This window comes from Rhinatrema bivittatum, chromosome 9 (assembly GCF_901001135.1).
Source record: "Rhinatrema bivittatum chromosome 9, aRhiBiv1.1, whole genome shotgun sequence".
In the NCBI taxonomy this organism is placed as follows: Eukaryota; Metazoa; Chordata; class Amphibia; order Gymnophiona; family Rhinatrematidae; genus Rhinatrema; species Rhinatrema bivittatum.
Window position 1 is genome coordinate 162088540 of NC_042623.1, and position 18406 is coordinate 162106945.

Consider the following 18406-nt stretch of genomic DNA (forward strand, 5'->3'; position numbering starts at 1 on the left):
ATTAAATAAAACCGCTAAAATCTAACTCAGATTTTAGTGTGGGTTTTATTATATTGGCCCGTCAGGGTCATATAGCACTTTACCATCCCCATCTCTAATCTGTGTAATTTGAGATTGCGCAATTTTCTTTTTTAAGTTTTGGGTCAGCAATTTGGAGGTCTTATTCCCAAATTCAAAACATTTGCTTGGTCACTAACTTTGATAATGACTAGATTCCACCTTCAAATCCTTTAACTTACTCCTTTCCTTTTCCAATGAGATCCCTATTTTCCTAGAGCCTGTGCATTTCTCTCTTTATAGAATCCAACAGTCTTAATCTGTTTCTCCTTCTCTTTCTTTCTCCATGCTATTAAGTGGCCTCTTTACCACTGCCTTTAAGCAGACAGGTGTCCCCCAGGGTTCAGCTCTATCAGCAGTAATTTTCAACATTTATACGCTTCCTTTGTGTATTCGGCTAGCAAATCTAGGAATCAACCTCTTCTTATACACTGATGACATACAGTTCTACATTCCTTTTGCCAAATCAATTGAAAATACAGCCTTAACACTGTCAACGTACATGAAGGCAATACAACAAGAACTGACACAGCTTAAACTAACACCAAACACAAATAAAACTGAAGTCGCATGGCTAAGGAGAATCTCCTCCACAGTTAAACCGCCATCCCTAGACCTGGGTAATTTTCAGATTACACCCTCTGAACAAGTACGAGACCTAGGAATGCAGATTGATAAGAACATCACAATGAAAAGGCACATAAACAAATTAATGAAAACAGGATACTCCAAGCTGCAAATATTACATCGGTTGAAACCATTACTAACATTCCAGGACTTCCGCACTGTTTTGTAAGCACTAATTTTCTCAAATATAGATTACTGCAACTCCCTATTACTAGGCCTATCCTCTGGTCTTCTAAAATCACTACAGTTACTACAAAATGCCTCTGCAAGGCTTCGATTAGGGGCAAGGAAATTTTTACCACATTGCCCCCTCGCTGATAGCTCTGCACTGGCTGCCAGTACAATCCAGAATGCATTATAAAGTACTAACACTAATGTTTAACATCATCGGTGACAGAAACCCCTGCTTAATAGGTGTGAATCTCCAACCATAGACATCACAGAGAGCACTAAGATCGCAAAATAAAGGACTATTAACTGTGCCTACAATGCAAATAAGAGACTGAATGTTTTCCATAACAGGCCCCAAGCTGTGGAATTCTCTGCCAGAGACCTTACGCTTGTTAACAGAAAGAAAGAGATTCAAATATGAACTGAAAACTTGGCTCTTCAAAAATGCGTATGATCTAAAATAATATATTGATATGCAGAGAACTAAGATATTTAAAAAAAACATAATCAAAGTTAGAAGAATTATTGAGAAATATTGGGTGATATAAAATGTCCTAAGACAACTCTAATGCTTTAAATGTTTTGTTTGATCTATAATATGAATGTCATTTTTGTGATCATCTTTTGGAATGATGGTATATAAAATGCTTAAATAAATACATAAATATTGGGCTCACCCTCCCCCATATCATTTGTTACTCAAATACTCCTGAATTTCCCCTCTGAATATCACTACAGATTTGTTTATCTTGAAGTAAGGCATCATTCAGTTTCCAGAATCTGTCCCTACTTTTTTGTATGCAGAACCACTGGTGCATGGACAGATCAAGTTAAACTCTTGATATCTGCTTCTTGCATGCCGCACATCAAAGACGATTCCACCAAACTGAAGTTGATCCTGGAATATGACCCATGCAGACTGGAATATAATATATTCCGAGAAGTGGGGTTTAGCAACTCCATACATCAATAAAGTTTAGAGTCTTGATCATGCTGATTAGTTTCTCTCTGTACCTCCTCCGAGCCACCCTTGGGAAAATCTAGTTGTCCAATTCAGGTTTTATTGTTATATTAGTCTCCACCTATCCTTAAGGGACCCTTAACAAAAGAAAGCAATTGCTTTGTTAAGTTTGGAAAGAACTGCCCCAATCTACATTCAGAGCATGTAAATTCACTATAGTCATCATCACTCCTCCAGTCTTAGCATTAGTTAGCACAAATCTACCACTCCAGCTTTTGAGTATCCAAGATCATTATAACCAGTGACTTGCTAAAGAGCACCCCAACGCCACCATATTTTTTTCTTCTCACAATTTGATGCTAGTACAATAGGACAATAATCTTTGAGTCAATACCCTCTCATCTGCCTGCCTCAAGTGAGTCTCTTGTACCAGCACTACATCTGTTCTCAGCCTAGACGCCTCTTAAACAAGAACTGCCTTTTCACTGGCACATTTTTAAACCTTTAACAATAAAATTTAAAACGTTCAACCCCCATCATCACTACAAAGGTTTTACACCTCATGCAGAACTGCTTCGCCACACAATCTCATTTGTTACCCCCCCCCCAACACACTCAAAAATACCTCCAAAGTGTCTCCACCGAATCCCCTGAACCTACCCACCATCCACAGCCCTCCCCTGTAACCCTCATACCTTTGCACCCACCACACTCAGCAAAAGTCCCTAAGAAGGAATTGACCCTGCAGAACAGATGGCAGAACACGCTAACGTTATACCATGCTTAAACCCTGTCATTTAGATAATTCACTCTTTAGAGCCAGAAATGCAGTGCTCAAAGCAAACATGAGAAAGATGTCACGATCGCTACTGCTAAGTAACGCTCTCACGGCATCTGAAAAGGAAAGCTGTGTCCTGGCACTATCAGCGTGCTCCATTGTTAATGCCCCGTTTATTTTGGGGTCGGAACACGTGCTGCCACTTGGAGAAATCCTGGTCTGGAGATGATGACGTTGCCGCAGCCATTTTGTCAACTGCCATGTGCTGTCCCTGTGCTCTGCGAAAGCCTCCCTTTCCACAAGGTGCCCTGGGCCGCCTCAAGAGATTTAATTTTGTAAGGCATGCCACTCACAGTGGGGCTTAGTCCAAATGGAAGCAGCTCTTTATATTTAACATGGCCTCCTTTAAGAGAATTTGCGATATCTCTGAGCTCTCTCCGTCTTTTAAGTGTAGTCCCAGATAAATCAGCAAAAAGCTCCAGCTTATGAAAATTCCAAATAAAGCACCAAGAGCCCTCGCTTTTGCCACGAGTTTTTCTTTAACTGCAAAGTCCTGATAACAAACAACAATTCTCTTTGGTTCTGGTGCTTTGGACCTAATTCCCTATGGGCTCTCTCACTATTAATCTGAAGTTGCTCAGATAGGTCCTTCTCACTACTTTGGAATAGCACCTTACTTATCTTCTGCACCACCTCTACGCAACGTTCATAGTCACTAGTCTCTGTCAGTTCTCAGATCCGAACATTATTCCAGAGGGACAAGTTCTCCAGGTCCTTTAGTTTTTCTCTGAGCTCAGCATTAGAAGCCTTCAACTATTTCGTCAGAGGCTGGAACTCTGCAACCAGTCCTGCCTGCTCCCACCTCATCTATGCTGCCCCCATTTCTGTAATTTCACTTTCCTAGCATGAAGCCAGATAGACTCAGGACCAATGGGTTTATGTTCCCCTGCCAGCAGACGGAGACTGAGTCAGGTTTCAAAGCTGATGTCACCCTTGATACACCCCTGCAGTGACCTCAGCCCTTCAGTAATCTCCGTCTCCAGCAGATGCAGACATGCTTTCCCAATGGGGATCACTGTACCTTTTGGAAGAAGAAATTCTACTTTTAAATTGGAGAAAAGATTGAGCCCCACTCTCCTGTGGTGATTCCTAAAGGTTCTTCCCCCAGTTGAGAATTCCTGAGATGATTTCCGGTAGCCGGTTCCCGGCGTGAACTTTGCTGTTGAAGCAGCTGAAAGGCAGTGGGTGCAGGAAGCCGAGCATGGCGGTGACAGCCAAAGCCCTCTGCCCCAGCAGCCGTAGACTGTCTCTGTACTCAGCCGGTAAGCGCTGAGCCCAGGTAAGTAAAAAAAAAAAAAAATAAAAAGAGAGAAGAGGATTTCCTCCCGATTCAGTGACGTTGGAGGGGTTTCGGTAAGACTTCTTCCGGTCTCCTTATTCGGAGCGCCATATCGACATCATTACCGATCCTGTTGGGGTAAGGGGAAGTGGGCTTCCGAGCGGGTTGAGCAACCCCCCCAATGGGCTAGGTTTTTGTGCCTGTATTGCCCACCATAGAGGTTAGGTATGCACAGTGCTTATCGGCTCTGCGCACGTGCTGTGCGCGTAACATCGCACGTGTACGTTCGTGCACAACTTACTAGGTGCAGAATAAAAGTAAAGCCAGGCACACGGGCTGTGCGTGCACCTCGCTGTGGCCCAGGTAGGTGCCCAAAATCTGTGCGCATAAAATTTTAAGCGCGAACCATCTGTGCATGTACTTACCATTGCCAGTGGCTCCGGCAGCAAAGAAACATAAGTGCCTTTCTCTCTGCACTGCTTGTCATATTAGGGTTGCACAGTCTGACCTGGATTCTTGCTTAATGTCACCAAGAATCCAGGTCAGAGGAAGCCCAGGAAGAGTTGGCCTTCCCAGACTTTGCTAAGCCCAGCTTCTCCCATTCAGAGGATGGGTCAGCTACAGCCTTAACTGGAAGTACCCCGGATCTGAGTAACCCCGGGACTGGGTCATCCATGGGAGAGGGAAATTTAGTGGCACCTACCCCAGTACCTCCTGGGCTAGGCATGGACCCAGCTGCCTTCTTTTGGGTGGAATTCTTTCAAGGCCTTCAAACCTTTGTACAGATGCATTCTGCTACCTCACTTGTCCCTGTCCGGACAGAACCTTAGCCGATAAGCCCTCCCTCTCCCAGTCCTATCAGCAGACCTCGAGGCATGCCTCGACTCACCAAGAGTATCCCTGGCAGGGACCCGGACAGCACAGAAGAAGAAGAGGATCCATATTCCTTAGAAGATGGGGAAATCCCCCCTGGTTCAGAACCGTATCAGACCATGTTACGGTTTTTTCCATAGAGACAAATTGCCAGCCCTGGTTTCCCAGACTCTGAAGATGCTGGGAGTTCCTGGGGAAGACTGTATGAAGGAAGCAAAGAAGAATCCCATTCTGATTTCCCTAGGGAAAGCCTCTTGCAACTTTCCAGTACTGGAAGCCATCCAGCAGTTGATTGACCTGAAATGGGATGCCCCAGAAGCAAGCTTTAAAGGTGAACGAGCATTAGAACCTCTATCCCCACTGGATCCAGCACCGAGAGAACGTTTGTGTTTCCTAAAGTGGATGCACTGGTCTGTGTCATCTCTAAGCAAACAACATCCACCTATCCTGCAGCCTTAACGGTGGATGGAGTCCACCGTTAAACAGGCCTTTGACTCAATAGCAGTGATCTTACAGATTGCTTCTTGTGCTCTGGTAGCTTGTTCATGCCTGCTCCTCTCTCGGGAGATGGATGACTTGGGGACGAATTCCAGAGTGGTTATGGAACCCACCGATACCTTTCTATCTAATGCGGGCTTGGATCTTGTCCAGGTTCTTATGGCCTGGATTGGCCACTGTTGGAAACAGGATGCTGGGCTTGATGGACCCTTGGTCTGACCCAGTATGGCATGTTCTTATGTTCTTATACCTCAGCCAGAGTAGTGGCCTCAGTGGTGGTGGCCAGATTTTCAGCTATGGCTGCAGAATTGGTCAGCAGATGCAACCTCCAAGGCAAATCTCACAAAGAAGCCCTTTAAAGGATCACTCCTCTACAGAAGCAAATTGGAAAAGCCGGCCAGTAAATGGGGTGAATCTCCAGTACCCCGACCACCGGAAGATAAGAGAAAGCAGTTATAGTACCCCTTGCCCTGAGAAGTCGATCCAAGGGCTCCCAACGCTTTTGACCACATTTCAGTGGTCTCTGTCCTTTGGGACGTCTCAGTCCTTTTGGAGTCAGCAGCCCAAGAGAGGGTCAGGCTCGGGTTCAGGTTCGTCCAGAACCCCCAAATGAAGTTTTGCCAACCCACCCTCGGAACGAGGAGATAGGGGGTTGATTGTCCCTCTTCTACTGATGGTGGTTCGAGATCACTTTGGACAAATGGGTACTGGAGGTCATACGAGAAGGATATGTGCTGAAATTTCGCAGCACTCCTTGGGACATATTCATGATACCTCCTTGCCACTTCCAGCACAAGAAGCATGCAGTGGAGACTATCCTGTTACGGCTCCTCATGATGAGTGCTATAAGCCTAGTACCTGCGCCCCAGGAAAATACGGGGGCGTTATTCCATCTATTTCATCGTACCCAAGAAGGAAAGTTCCTTTTGCCCCATTCTGGACCTCAAGAGCGTCAATCGACATCTATGACTATTCATTTCCGCATAGAAACTCTATGCTTTGTCATAATGGCCTACAATCAGGAGAGTTCTTAACCTTCCCGGACCTATCTGAGGCCTACCCACATATTCCAATCCGGCAAGAATATCAATGTTTCCTATGCTTTGTGGTACTGGGTCACCATTATCAGTTCCGGACACTGCCCTTTGGCCTGGCCAACACCCCCAGAACATTTTCCAAGATTATGGTAGTCATAGCGGCAATGTTGAGAAAAGCGGGAATCCTGGTGCACCCATACTTGGACATCTGGTTGATCAGGCAAAGTTCATGGAAGAGAGTCTCTTGGTGACCAACAGGGTGACTTCCTTGCTTCAGGAACTCAGTTGGGTCATAAACCTGGACAAAAAATGTCTCAAACCTTTCCAGTCCTTGGAATATCTGGGAGTCCGGTTCGACACCAGGCAGGGCAAGGTCTTCCTCCCGACCACATGGATAAGGAAGTCAATGTCCCAAGTGTGTCTGTTGATGAACACGATACACCCGATGTTGTGGAGCTATCTTAAGTCCTCAGTTTGGTGGCAACCCTGAAAGTAGTGCCGTGGGTGAGGGCACACATGCGACCACTTCAACGCTCCCTGCTGTCATGTTTGAGCCCACTGTCTCAAGACTATTCGATTCACCTCCAGTTACCGATTGAAGTATGCTTTCGGCTCCAGTGGTGGCTGCAGCAAGCTTATCTGGGCAGCGGTGTATCCCTGTCCCCTCTGAACTGGATGATCCTCATAACAGAGCCTTCGGGGCTGGGGAACTCACTGTCAGGAACTGATGGCCCAGGGGTGTTGGACCAAGGAAGAAGACCTCTGGAACATTAAACCGCCTGGAAGCCCAGGCAGTCAGATTGGCGTGTCTACAATTCAGCCACCTACTCCAGGGTTAAGAGATCCGCTTAATGTCATACAACGCAACAACGGTAACCTACAATCAACCGCCAGGGTGGAACCAAAAGCCAGCAAGTGTCATAGGAGATCTCTTTATGGAATGGGTGGAAATACATCTACAGATGATTTCAGCCTCCCACATTGCAGGAAAAGGCAATGTCAGAGCAGACTTTCTGAGCAGGGAAAATCTGGATCTAGGCGAGAGGACGTTGTCAGCCAAAGCCTTTCAGCTGGTAGTAGATCACTGGGGGTCTCAGTCCATTGATTTGCTGGCCGCATCTCACAATGCAAAGGTTCCCTGATTCTTCAATCACAGAAGAGATATCAGTTGACCCCGAGGATCGACACTCTCATTCAGACCTGGCCGGAAGAGGAGCTTCTATACACCTCTGTGGCCCCACCTGGGCAGGGTCATTTTCAGAATTGAGCGCCTCAGAGGATTAGTCCTACTAGTAGCTCCAGATTGGCCCAGGTGTCCGTGGTATGTGGACATGTGGAGACCCCTCTGTGCCTTCCACCACACAGGGACCGGTCCTTCACAAGGATCCGATTCGATTCTGTCTTATGGTCTGGCCCTTGAGAGGGCTGCGCCTGATGAAGTGAGGATATTCGGCGGCAGTAATTGCCACCTTACTCCGTGTGCAGAAGTTCTCTAGGTCCCTAGCTTATGTGTGGGTCTGGAGAGTATTTGAGGCCTGGTGCAAGGAATGTGGTGTCTCCCCTCAGATGGTCAAAATCCCAGTAATTCTGGAATTTTTGCAGGACGGCTTGAATAAAGGTTTGATCCTTAACTCCTTGAAGGTCCAGGTAGCGGCTCTCTCCTGTTTCAGGAGTAAAGTGAATGGAACCCATCTGTCGGCTCATCTGAACATGGACCATTTTCTGAAAGGGGTGAAGCATCTCCAGCCACCCTTACGTTGGCCAATTCCTTTGTGGAATCGTAATCTAGTATTGGACGTTTTGGCTGTTGCGCAGTCTTTCCTTGCATTTATTAACCCTGAAAACAGTGTTCCTGGTGGCTATATGCTCGGCACCCCTGCATCTCTGATCTACAGGCATTTTCGTGTTGGGAACTGTGACTCCAGATGACTCCAGGATCGTTACAGCTTCATACCGTTCCATCCTTCTTGCCCAAGGTAGTCTCAGAGTTTCATTTGAATCAGTACATTTCATTGCCATCCCTAGATAAGCACAAGGACACGGAAAAATACTGTCTTCTCTGCCAATTGAATGTCAGTAGGCTTTTGGTTTAGTATCTGAAAGTTTCAGAACCAGTCCAAAAGACGGACAGCCTGTTCATCCTTCACAGTGGAAAGAAGCAGGATGAACCAGCTTCATGGGCTACCATAGCTCACTGGATTAAGGAGATGGTTACAGGAGCTGATGTGGAGGCAGGAAAGCCATTACTCCTTCAGGTTAAAGCTCATTCCACTATGGCTCAGGCAGTCTCATGGGCGGAAGCTAGACTGCTGTCTCCCGACGACATCTACCGGGCGACTACGTGGTCCTCTTTGCATACCTTCTTTAGGTTCTATTGCCTGGACGTTCGGGCCTGGAAGGACGTAGCTTTTACAAGGGTGGTGTTTATCGGACTGCGGACAGCCTCCTGCCCTGATCAGGAGTAGCTTTTGTACATCCCATTGGTCCTGAGTCCATCTGGCTACACGCTAGGAAATGGAGAAATTAATTACCTGATAATTTTGTTTTCCTTAGTGTAGACAGATGGCCCATGGCTGCCCAAGAACGGTGCCAAAGATTCTCCCGTAGAGTGGATATTGATTCCAAGAGATTACGGTTAAGCCGCCATCCAGTCCCTAGATCAGGGCATCTATAATCTTACTGGGGTTCAGTGTTTGTTTGGTTAAGTACAGTTACAGTTATCTGTTTTTAATCAAGTTTTTTCAATAGTATGCCCACAGTGGCTTTTGAAGAGAATACAGAAGGGCTGAGGTCACTGCAGGGGTGTATCTAGGGTGACATCAGCTTTGAAACCTGACTCCATCTCCATCTGCTGTCAGGGGAGCACATAACCCATTGGTCCTGAGTCCATCTGTCTACACTAAGGAAAACGAAATTATCAGATAAGTAATTTCTCCTTTCTCCGTTTACTTATGGTTTTCCAGTATCTCACCTTTTTACAGAAGCAGTGTCCTCCTCCTTTAAGTTGTGAAACCAGATCCGCATCTTCCTCGTCTGAGCACGAGGATTTTCTTTCCCACACCGTGCAGCTGGCAGTTTCCTGCCGGGAGGCCAGTTCACTGGCACTGAAGTAATTTTTCATTTCCACCACTTTTCTCCATGTTGACATCTTTTCTGTCGCAAATACCATTGTTTTATGAGGAAGTGCATTGCCACCTCAGACCATAATGCCATTTTTTAATGGTTATATGCCTGCCTCTGGTCAGAGTCTCCAAATTAAAGTTGCCATCTTCATCCCTGACATCATTTCCCCTAGTTCTTTGCCTTTTTATAGTAGTTTGAGATCTGCCTGTAATATCTTCATCCATTGGCAAAAGCCAGGGGTGTGTGTGTGTGTGTGTGAAGGGGAGATGAGCTCTCTTTGAATCTACCTAATTAAATACAACTGAAGCGGAGCTGAAGGATGTCTCTTAGAAAAACAGCACTGAACTCAGCATTCTTCTATCCTCAAATTAATAACTAGCCAACCACACATCAACGATTAATTGATATATAAGGGAGGGATGAGGAATCGTAGTTAATGAATCCATGGGATTGGCCTGATTTATAAGGCTTTTTGGAATAGTCTATCTGATCATCTGGGGATAACACTGTGTACCAAGTTTTTTAAGAAATTACTGAAAACATATTTGTTGCAGTTAGCATTTAATTTTGATGGTACTTAGATTCTATTGTAATTGGCTCTTTAATTTGAATAAATAAGAATCTTTACTTTGCCTATTTATTCTATAATTTTAGTATCATTGTTTTGTTTTAGTATACAATATAATTTTATGTTTTTACTTTTGTGAACCGCTTTGAGCTTGACCTAAGCGAGCTATACATTTTTTAAATAAATAAATAAGATACAGGATCTGGCTGGAAATCTTAAGGATGCCGGAACAGTAATGCCAGGATCCAGATGAGGTCTTGAGGGCATACATTAAATGATAGCACTGAAGGATACAACAGTTTTTTGGTTTTTTTTCTTTTGCAGCATTTTGTTTGTGCTAAATGTGAGAAGCCATTCCTGGGACACCGCCACTATGAGAAGAGAGGACTAGCCTACTGCGAGACACATTACAACCAGGTAAAGAGTCCCAGCATGAGATCAGAGTCTGCATCCCAACCAGCCATTGACTTTTCTTCTGCTCATGTATGGACCCATTTACACAACAACAGGCTTTTAGACTGAGGAAAGATTTGAATCCATTAGATTCAAGATTTGTAACCAGTATCACCATATCCGTTAATATCTTATGAAGCCGATACTCAAAATAAGATGAGTGCCTCAGTTAGGAGCCTAATTTCAGCCAAACAAGCCTATGTTTTCAGCTGAAAATTAATCTAAATTTAGGGCTTAAAACTTAAAGAGCTAATTTTAGCCACTATTCACTTTTTTTCTCCTTACTCTAATTCTGACTTTGTAGCCACCCATATTTTAGATTTTTAAACTTAGGAGCTTAGTGAAACTAAGAGCCTAAGGGGTAGATTTTAAAAGAAGCGTGCGCAGCCTATATGTGCACTCACTACCCGACGTGCGCACATACACACCCGATTTTATAACGTGCGCGCACATGTTATAAAATCCGGGGTTGGCACGTGCAAGGGGGTGCACAATTGTGCACCTTGTGCGCGCCAAGCCACGCTGCCTTCCTCCGTTCCCTCCCCCTATCCTGACCTTTCCACCCCTTCCCCTAACCTTTCCCGCCCCTAGCCCTACTCTAACCCCCCCCAAAAAATGTTTATCTTACCTTTTGCACCTGCCTCCGGGCAGGCGCAAGTTGTGAGTGCCGGCAGCCTGCCGGCACTCATTCCTCCGACAGAGCAGCAATGGCCGCTCTGTCGGAGGCCTCTGGCCCTGCCCCACCCCGGACCGCCCCGCCCTGCCCACACCCCGCCTGTTTTTGCAAGCCCCGGGGCTTTACGCGTATCGCTAGGCCTTTTGAAAATAGTCCCAGCACGCACGCAAATCCGGCCCTATATTTACGCACTCAACCCTAATAAATTTTCAAAAGGGCCCATCTAGGAACCCAACTCACAAAGTTAGGAATATAAATCCTTACTGTTTGTAGATGATTTGAAGCGCTACAGCTCTTGTACTTATTTAGGGGAACACTTTTTATTATTAACCTATGTTGCCTAAACAATAAGACAGTAACTTTAAAATGAGTGCAGAGGAGGAATTTTAAATCGTGCATGCAATTGCGCGCGTATGATTTAAAATATGCCTGCTCTTAATTTTAAGCGGTTATTTGAGCAAAAGTAATTCACATATCTTCCTTAGAAATTGTCGGCTTTAATGCATGCAAGAAAGCAGATTTTAAAACATGTTTGCGTTAAGAACATTCCTAGCTTTACCAATTAGTCCACCATTTTGCCCAGTCTCTCTCGAGATCATTCAGATCCCTCTGGTTCTTCAGCCTTCACTCCCTGCTGTTTATCCAGACCCTTCACCCAGTGAGTTTTGGCCTAAAACCATCATTGAGAACAGAAGTATGCATGGCTAACAGCTCATCAAGCACTAAAGCTGCTGGATTTAAAATATGGTTCCTGTTCGTACCCCAGATCAGTCCAGACAAGTGGGTTTTGCATCCCTTCCAGCAGATGGAGGCAGAGAACAAAAATTTGGAGGCACTGCTACATAACAGAGAGTGCCATCTGCAGTCCCTCAGAATTTATCTGTCTCCAGCAGATGGTAGAGGTGCAAACCTGCAGTCTGAGACAGTAGTTTAAAAAAAACAAAACAGCTCGCTGTGCACTGCAGCTGCCGGATCTAAAATACGGATTTATGCACATAAATGTTGGCCACACCCTAGAACGTTCCTAACTGTGCCCCTTTTCCTATGTGTTGGGTTACATGAGTATGTACGTGTTTAACTGGGCCGTTTTAAAATACGAGTCACTTGCGCTTGGCCTAGATACTCGTATATGTGGGCCTTTTAACGTGAGCAACTCTTTTTTTAAAATTCACCCCTGAGATAACAAAATTCATCCACCAGAAACTGTGTAACACTGCAACAGATGCTGGGGCCATGACCCAGATAGAATTACTGAGAAAAAGATGATGTCATGTGGGGAGTATTCATACCAACAGAAACAAATCTTGATACCAGAAAACCCTATTCAAGGATAAAGGAGAAAAATACAAGCATGACTTTGCTATAGATGTATCAGGACCAACTGTTATTCACTTCCTATGGAGAGAGAGAAGATAATCAAATACCAAAACGTACAATCGGATGTGGAAAATGTGGTAAAAAGAAACAGAAATAATCCCAGACCTTATCAAAACTACCTCCCAAATGCCCCTTAATACGCTTCTAATCTTTGACTCCCTTTGAACTCTAGAAGGAAGCTCTCTTTGGCACAAATACATGTAATAGGAAGTATACTGGAAATAAATTTAGAGACAGAGATCATTCCAAACATTCCCTGGTTGAAGAATGAGGTTCATCCCTGTCATGGCAAGCACAAAGAAAATCCAATAGGAAATGGGAACCTATTAAAGTAATAAACTTCTCCTTTTAAAGTTGGTGCTTCTGGGGATGCTGCAGAGGCAGTTCTCACAGCCCCGGGGATGGAGGGAGTTTTAGCCAATAATGACTTCTCCTAACCATAAGTACCAAATTCCGGAGGGCGCCATAGTCATGGCTCCTGGCCAAGGACTGCACAATGGCTGGGTTAAGTGTGTGCCTGAGGGGGGATATAAAGCCTTCTGGGTATCTATGAATGAAGGCTTGTGGCACCATAGCCCAGTAGATGGCGGTTCCAGTTGAGCTGGAAATTCAGAAGAGCAGAAGAAAAACTGCTGGGCTGAATAAAGTCAAAGCTTGCTAGTGTCTTCTCTGTTTCCTAAGGTAAATCATATGCTTCAGACATTTACTGCCGATAAATACTTGACAGTTCACTGTTACCTTCTAGTCTCTTCTCATTCTCATAGGTGTCTTTCCTCAGATGGTGAGAGGGCAATATTCAAAGGGATTTTTGTGTGTAAATGGGTGATTATCTGCAGAAAAAAAATCTTTTTGAAACTTACCCCTCTACTCAGTGCTGGTAAATAATCTTGCTGTAGTTGCAAACGATATACGAATAAATGTTAATTCCAGTAATAAGCGGGAAATGAAAGGGTTAATGTTGACATGGCTATACTGGTTGTGTTGTGTGTGCAGAGATTTCCTTTTTAAATCTCCAAATGTACTTTCACATGCATTCTTGGCACCTGCTCCCATACAGATGCAGAGTACATGGGTACTCTTGTACCTGCATTGGATACACTAGCCCCATTTTCAAAGGAAAACTCCTCAAGGAGTTTCCCTTTGAAAATGAGCTTGAAGTTCCATGGACCCAAAATATGTGCAGGACCACAAGCTCCACAGGCAGTACTTTTTTTTTTTTTTTAATATTCTGCCTTTCAGGCACTTCAAAGTGGATTACATTCAGGTACTGTAGGTATTTCCCTGTCCCCAGAGCAGGGGTGGGCAAGTCCGGTCCTCGAGGGCTGCAAACCAGTCGGGTTTTCAGGATACCCCTAATGAATATGCATGAAATAGATTTGCATACAACTGAGGCAGTGTGTATGCAGGTCTCTCTCATGCATATTCATTAAGGATATCCTGAAAACCCGACTGGTTTGCAGCCCTCGAGGACCGGAATTGCCCACCCCTGCCCCAGAGGGTTCCCATTCTAAGTTAGTACTTGAGGCAATGGAGGATGACGGACTTACCCAAGATCACAAGGAGCAGCAGTGGGATTTGAACCCTGGCTTCCTTTGTTAGCAGCCTGCTGATCTAACCATTATTGCATTTTAAGAGGGCAATTTTAAAACATTTAAGAAAGGTTTGGTAAAGTTCCTGCTTATCTCTGGGTGTAAGCAACATGGAATCTAGCTGCTATTTGGGATCTTGCCAGATACTTGTGACCTGGATTGGCCACTGGTGAAAACAGAATATTGGGTTTGATGGACATTTGGTCTGTCTCCAGCAGATGGTAGAGGTGCAAATATGCAGTCGAGTTTATTTAAAAAAAAAAAAAAATTTTAAGACCAAGCAGTTAGTCAATACTGGTGTTCCCCGAGGTCTTAGCTTCCTTTGTAGGCCATCCCTTGGGTTGAACAGGGCAAGTGGGGGGGGGTTGGAAATCCTTGATCTGGCTCGGCCCTCAACTTCCAGAGGGAAGGAAAAGGTCCTGGTTCCCTCGCACCCTCTTAGGGCTTCTCACCTTCCACCGACAGCTAGGTGCAGCCAGAAGCAGGAAAGAATATCTTTTTTTCTCTGGGCTGTTGGTTGCTGTTGTTTAAAAAAAAAAATTGGTTTACTGACAGCAGGGCTGATCAGTCGGCTGTGTTGCAGCACTAAGGCTGATACTGAGTGTGAGAAGAGCATGTGTGACTTGACTGTCCGGGACAGCGCCATCAGCAGCAGCGATTGCAGCACTCGGGAGGTTATTTTTGCCGCGGACCACGGCAGAAACATGGCACCTCCTGCGGAGCACGGGAAAGTGTGTTGGGCCTGTGGTGTGAGGAAATTGTACCTTGATGGAGCCTCTTTATGTGCCGGCTGAGCCTCCGGAAGGAAGGGTCCTCCGCGGAGGTCTCAGGAAGTGGTCACCACCCACGTTCTTCAGGCCCCATTCAGGAGGCCCCGGGGGGGGGGGGGGTCGGAGGAGACGGTGGCCATGTTCAGGGACTCCCCTCCCTCACTGTCTCCAGTGGAACAATGCCCTGTAGATAGAAAAGTGGCAGGGGAGCCAGATGAAGACAAGGTGGAGAAGGAATCCAGTGGGTCTGAGGAATTTTCCATGGATTTTGTCTTGCTGCTCCACAAGGCCTTTCTGGCTAAGAGTGAAGAGTAAGCATCCAGCCACCCAAAAGTCCCAGCACTCAGCTAAGAGGCCTATAGCAGATACGCAGCAGAGGGCAGGGGGGATTCTTTGGCATCTGGGATGTCCATCGGGGAAGATGAAGAAACCTCTGAGGACTTGTAGGGTGAAGATCTAAAGGGAGGGCCTGCAAGATGACCCAGGCATTGCTCCTGTGAGTGCTCTGGCAGGTAGTGGGCCTGATGTGGTGGAGGTTCCTGTCGCAGAAGGGAATGACCCTGGGTAGTGAGATTGTTCCATAAGGAGGAACTACTTCTCATTTTCTACGTGTTGGAGGATCTGGGGTTCAAGGTCACACAAGAAGATTTGGACAATGAAGGGGAGCACCGTGTACTATATGGGCTGCATGGACCACAAAAGGCCTTCCCTTTGCTGAAGAAGATGAAGAAGTTGGTTGACCAGGGGTTGAATTCTCCTGAGGCAGGTCTGAAGGTGGCAGGCCATGGCTAAGATGTATCCCTTGCCAGAGGAGACCTTGGAGCTTTGGAAACTTCCAAAGGTGTCTGCAGTATCCAAGAAGACGACCATTCCCATGGCAGGGTTGGCTGCTCTGAAGGATGTCCAGAATCGGAAGTTGGAAATCTTGTTGAAGAGGCTGTTTGATGTCTCAGCATTGAGCCTTCTTGTTGCAGTCTGTGATAGCCTGATGCAGAGAGCTTGTTTGTGCTGGGTGCAGAAGGCGCAGAAGATATCAGGGCCTCCCGCTGATTCCAACCAGGCAGCTCGGTTGGGGCAGGGGTAGCCTATGTGGTGGATGCCCTGTATGACATGGTCCAGACGTTGGCCAGGAATATGGTGTCTACAGTAGCAGCCCAGAGACTCCTGTGGTTGTGCAATTGGGCGGCAGATGTGTGGTCTAAAGCGCAGCGGTGTAATCTCCCCTTTAAAGGAAATCTGTTGTTTGGAGAAGATCTAGAACAGCTGATGAAGCATTTGGGGGGAGTCCAAAGTGAACAAATTGTCCGAAGATAAGACCGGCAAGAAGAACTTTCTGCCATGTTCTCGCTTTTGAGAGATGAGGAAGTTTTGCTCCAATAGGAGTTCTTCCATGTTGATGCAGAAACAAGGTTCAGGAAGGCAGCAGTCCTTTCGGGGGTCATGGAGACCTTCCAGAGATAGTTCCGGCCAGGGGACCAGAGGAGTTAAGACCTCCCAATGAAGGCGAGCCGGTTCACTCTTCCCCGGAAGCCTTTGTGGGGAGATTAGCGCTCTTCTTTGAGGAGTGGACAAAGATTACATCCGATCAATGGGTTCTGGAAGTGATAAGAGACTGCTATGCCTTAGAGTTTTCGTGTTCGATCAGAGAAGCCCATGAGTTGTCCCATTGCATGTCTCGCGCCAAGTAGGTGGTGGTACGGGATACGTTGCTGAGGCTGTAGTGCCTGGAAGCCATCACCCCAGTTCCCCTAAAGGAGCAAGGACTAGTAAGATATTCAGTTTACTTCATGGTTCCCAAGAAGAAGGGCATCTTTCAGCTCATTCTCAATCTGCAGAAGGTCAATGTGGTGCTGTGGGTGCTGTGCTTTCATATGGAGATGCTGCAGTGAAAGCGGCGGTTTACAAAGGAGAGTTTCTCACATCATTGGATCTAATGGAGGTGTACCTGCATATTCCCATACATTCAGACCATCAAATATTTCTGCGATTTAAGGTGCTAGGAGAGCATTTTCAGTTTTGAGTGCTTCACTTTGGGTTGGCGACAACACCAAGGACTTTCATGAAGGTGATGGTGGTGGTGGTGGAGGAAACCCTCAGAAGGGAAGGGATCCTGGTACATCTGTACCTGGACGATAGGTTCATCCAGGCGAAGTCAGAGATGGAATGTCGCTGTTTGATTTGATGCATCATGGAACGGTTGAGGTCCCTAGGTTGGGTGATAAACCTTAAAAAGAGACACCTGGAACCAGCCCAGTCATTAGAGTATCTGGGGGCGCAGTTTGATACCAGTTTAGGCAACGTGTTCATTACCTTGGAGAGGGTGGTCAAGTTGCAGGCTCAAATGCTTCATCTGCTGCGTCTTTCGGTACCCAGAGTCTGGGATTATTTACAGGTTCTAGGTTCTATGGCATCTGCGCTGGAATTGATTCCATGGGTACTTTTTGTCCCATTGGAATCTGTTGTCTGGGAAGTTTCATCTACTTTTTCCACTTCAGAGGGAATCCAGATCTAGTCTCTTGTAGTGGCTATCATGTCCCAATTTGGAGAAAGGAGTGGACCTGGAGGCCCCAGATTGGGTGGTAGTGACCACAGATGCCAGCCTCAGTGGTTGGGGAGTGGTGTATCAAGGGCAGATGGCTTAAGGTCAGTGGTCGCCAGTGGAAGTGTCTTGGTCAATCAACCGGTTGGAAACAAGGGTGGTTTGCTGGGCGATACTTGCCTTTCTTCTGCTGATCTGGGGGTGTGCGATGTGTGTTTTCTCAGTGCAACAATGGTGGCGTACATCAATATTCAGGGTGGGACAAAGAGTCAGCTAGTGGCTCAGGAGGCTCGGGAGCTCTTTATGTAGGCAGAGAAACATCTAGCAATGCTAGCAACTTCTCACATGGCCGGAGTGGACAATGTGCAAGCAGACTATCTCAGCAGGCAGCAGCTGGATCCTGGGGAATGGGAGTTGTCAGCAGAGGCCTTTGCCTTCATTCGGGGCAGGTGGGGCAAGCCCTAGTTCGATCTCATGGCAACTTGAGGAAATGCTAAGCACAAGTTTTTCAGTCACAGGAGGGAGTTCGGCTCTGAAGGAATCAATGCTCTGGTTCAACCTTGCCCGACGAGACTTCTGCTGTACGTGTTTCCCCCATGGCCTCTCGTAGGCCGAGTGTTACATTACATCGGGCGACATCCAGAAAGAGTGATTCTCGTGGCACCAGAGGTGCTGACCCATCTGTGGTTTGCGGATCTGGTTCAGCAGACAGTAGACAGTCCCATCCAGTTAGGGCACTTGCAGGGGTTGCTTCACCAGGGGCCCATCTTTTCGGAGCAGGTAGATCGCTTTTGTCTTGTAGCCTGGTTTTTACGAGGTGACATTTTTGCTTGAAAGGATATTCAGAGCTAGTGATTGCTACTTTACGAACATAAGAACATGCCATACTGACTCAGACCAAGGGACCATCAAGCCCAGCATCCTGTTGCTAACAGTGGCCAATCCAAGCCATAAGAACCTGGCAAGTACC

At 46.2% G+C, this 18406-nt stretch overlaps 1 protein-coding gene across 2 annotated transcripts in view; it reads left to right on the forward strand.

The window, feature by feature from the left end:
* Positions 1-18406, forward strand: part of LIMS2 (LIM zinc finger domain containing 2) — a 101793-nt gene that overhangs the window by 73203 nt on the left and 10184 nt on the right. For both annotated transcript variants that reach the window (XM_029615805.1, XM_029615804.1), the window contains exon 7: positions 10357-10449. In XM_029615805.1, coding sequence (XP_029471665.1) covers positions 10357-10449 — 93 coding nt within the window. The remainder of the gene's footprint in view (positions 1-10356; positions 10450-18406) is intronic.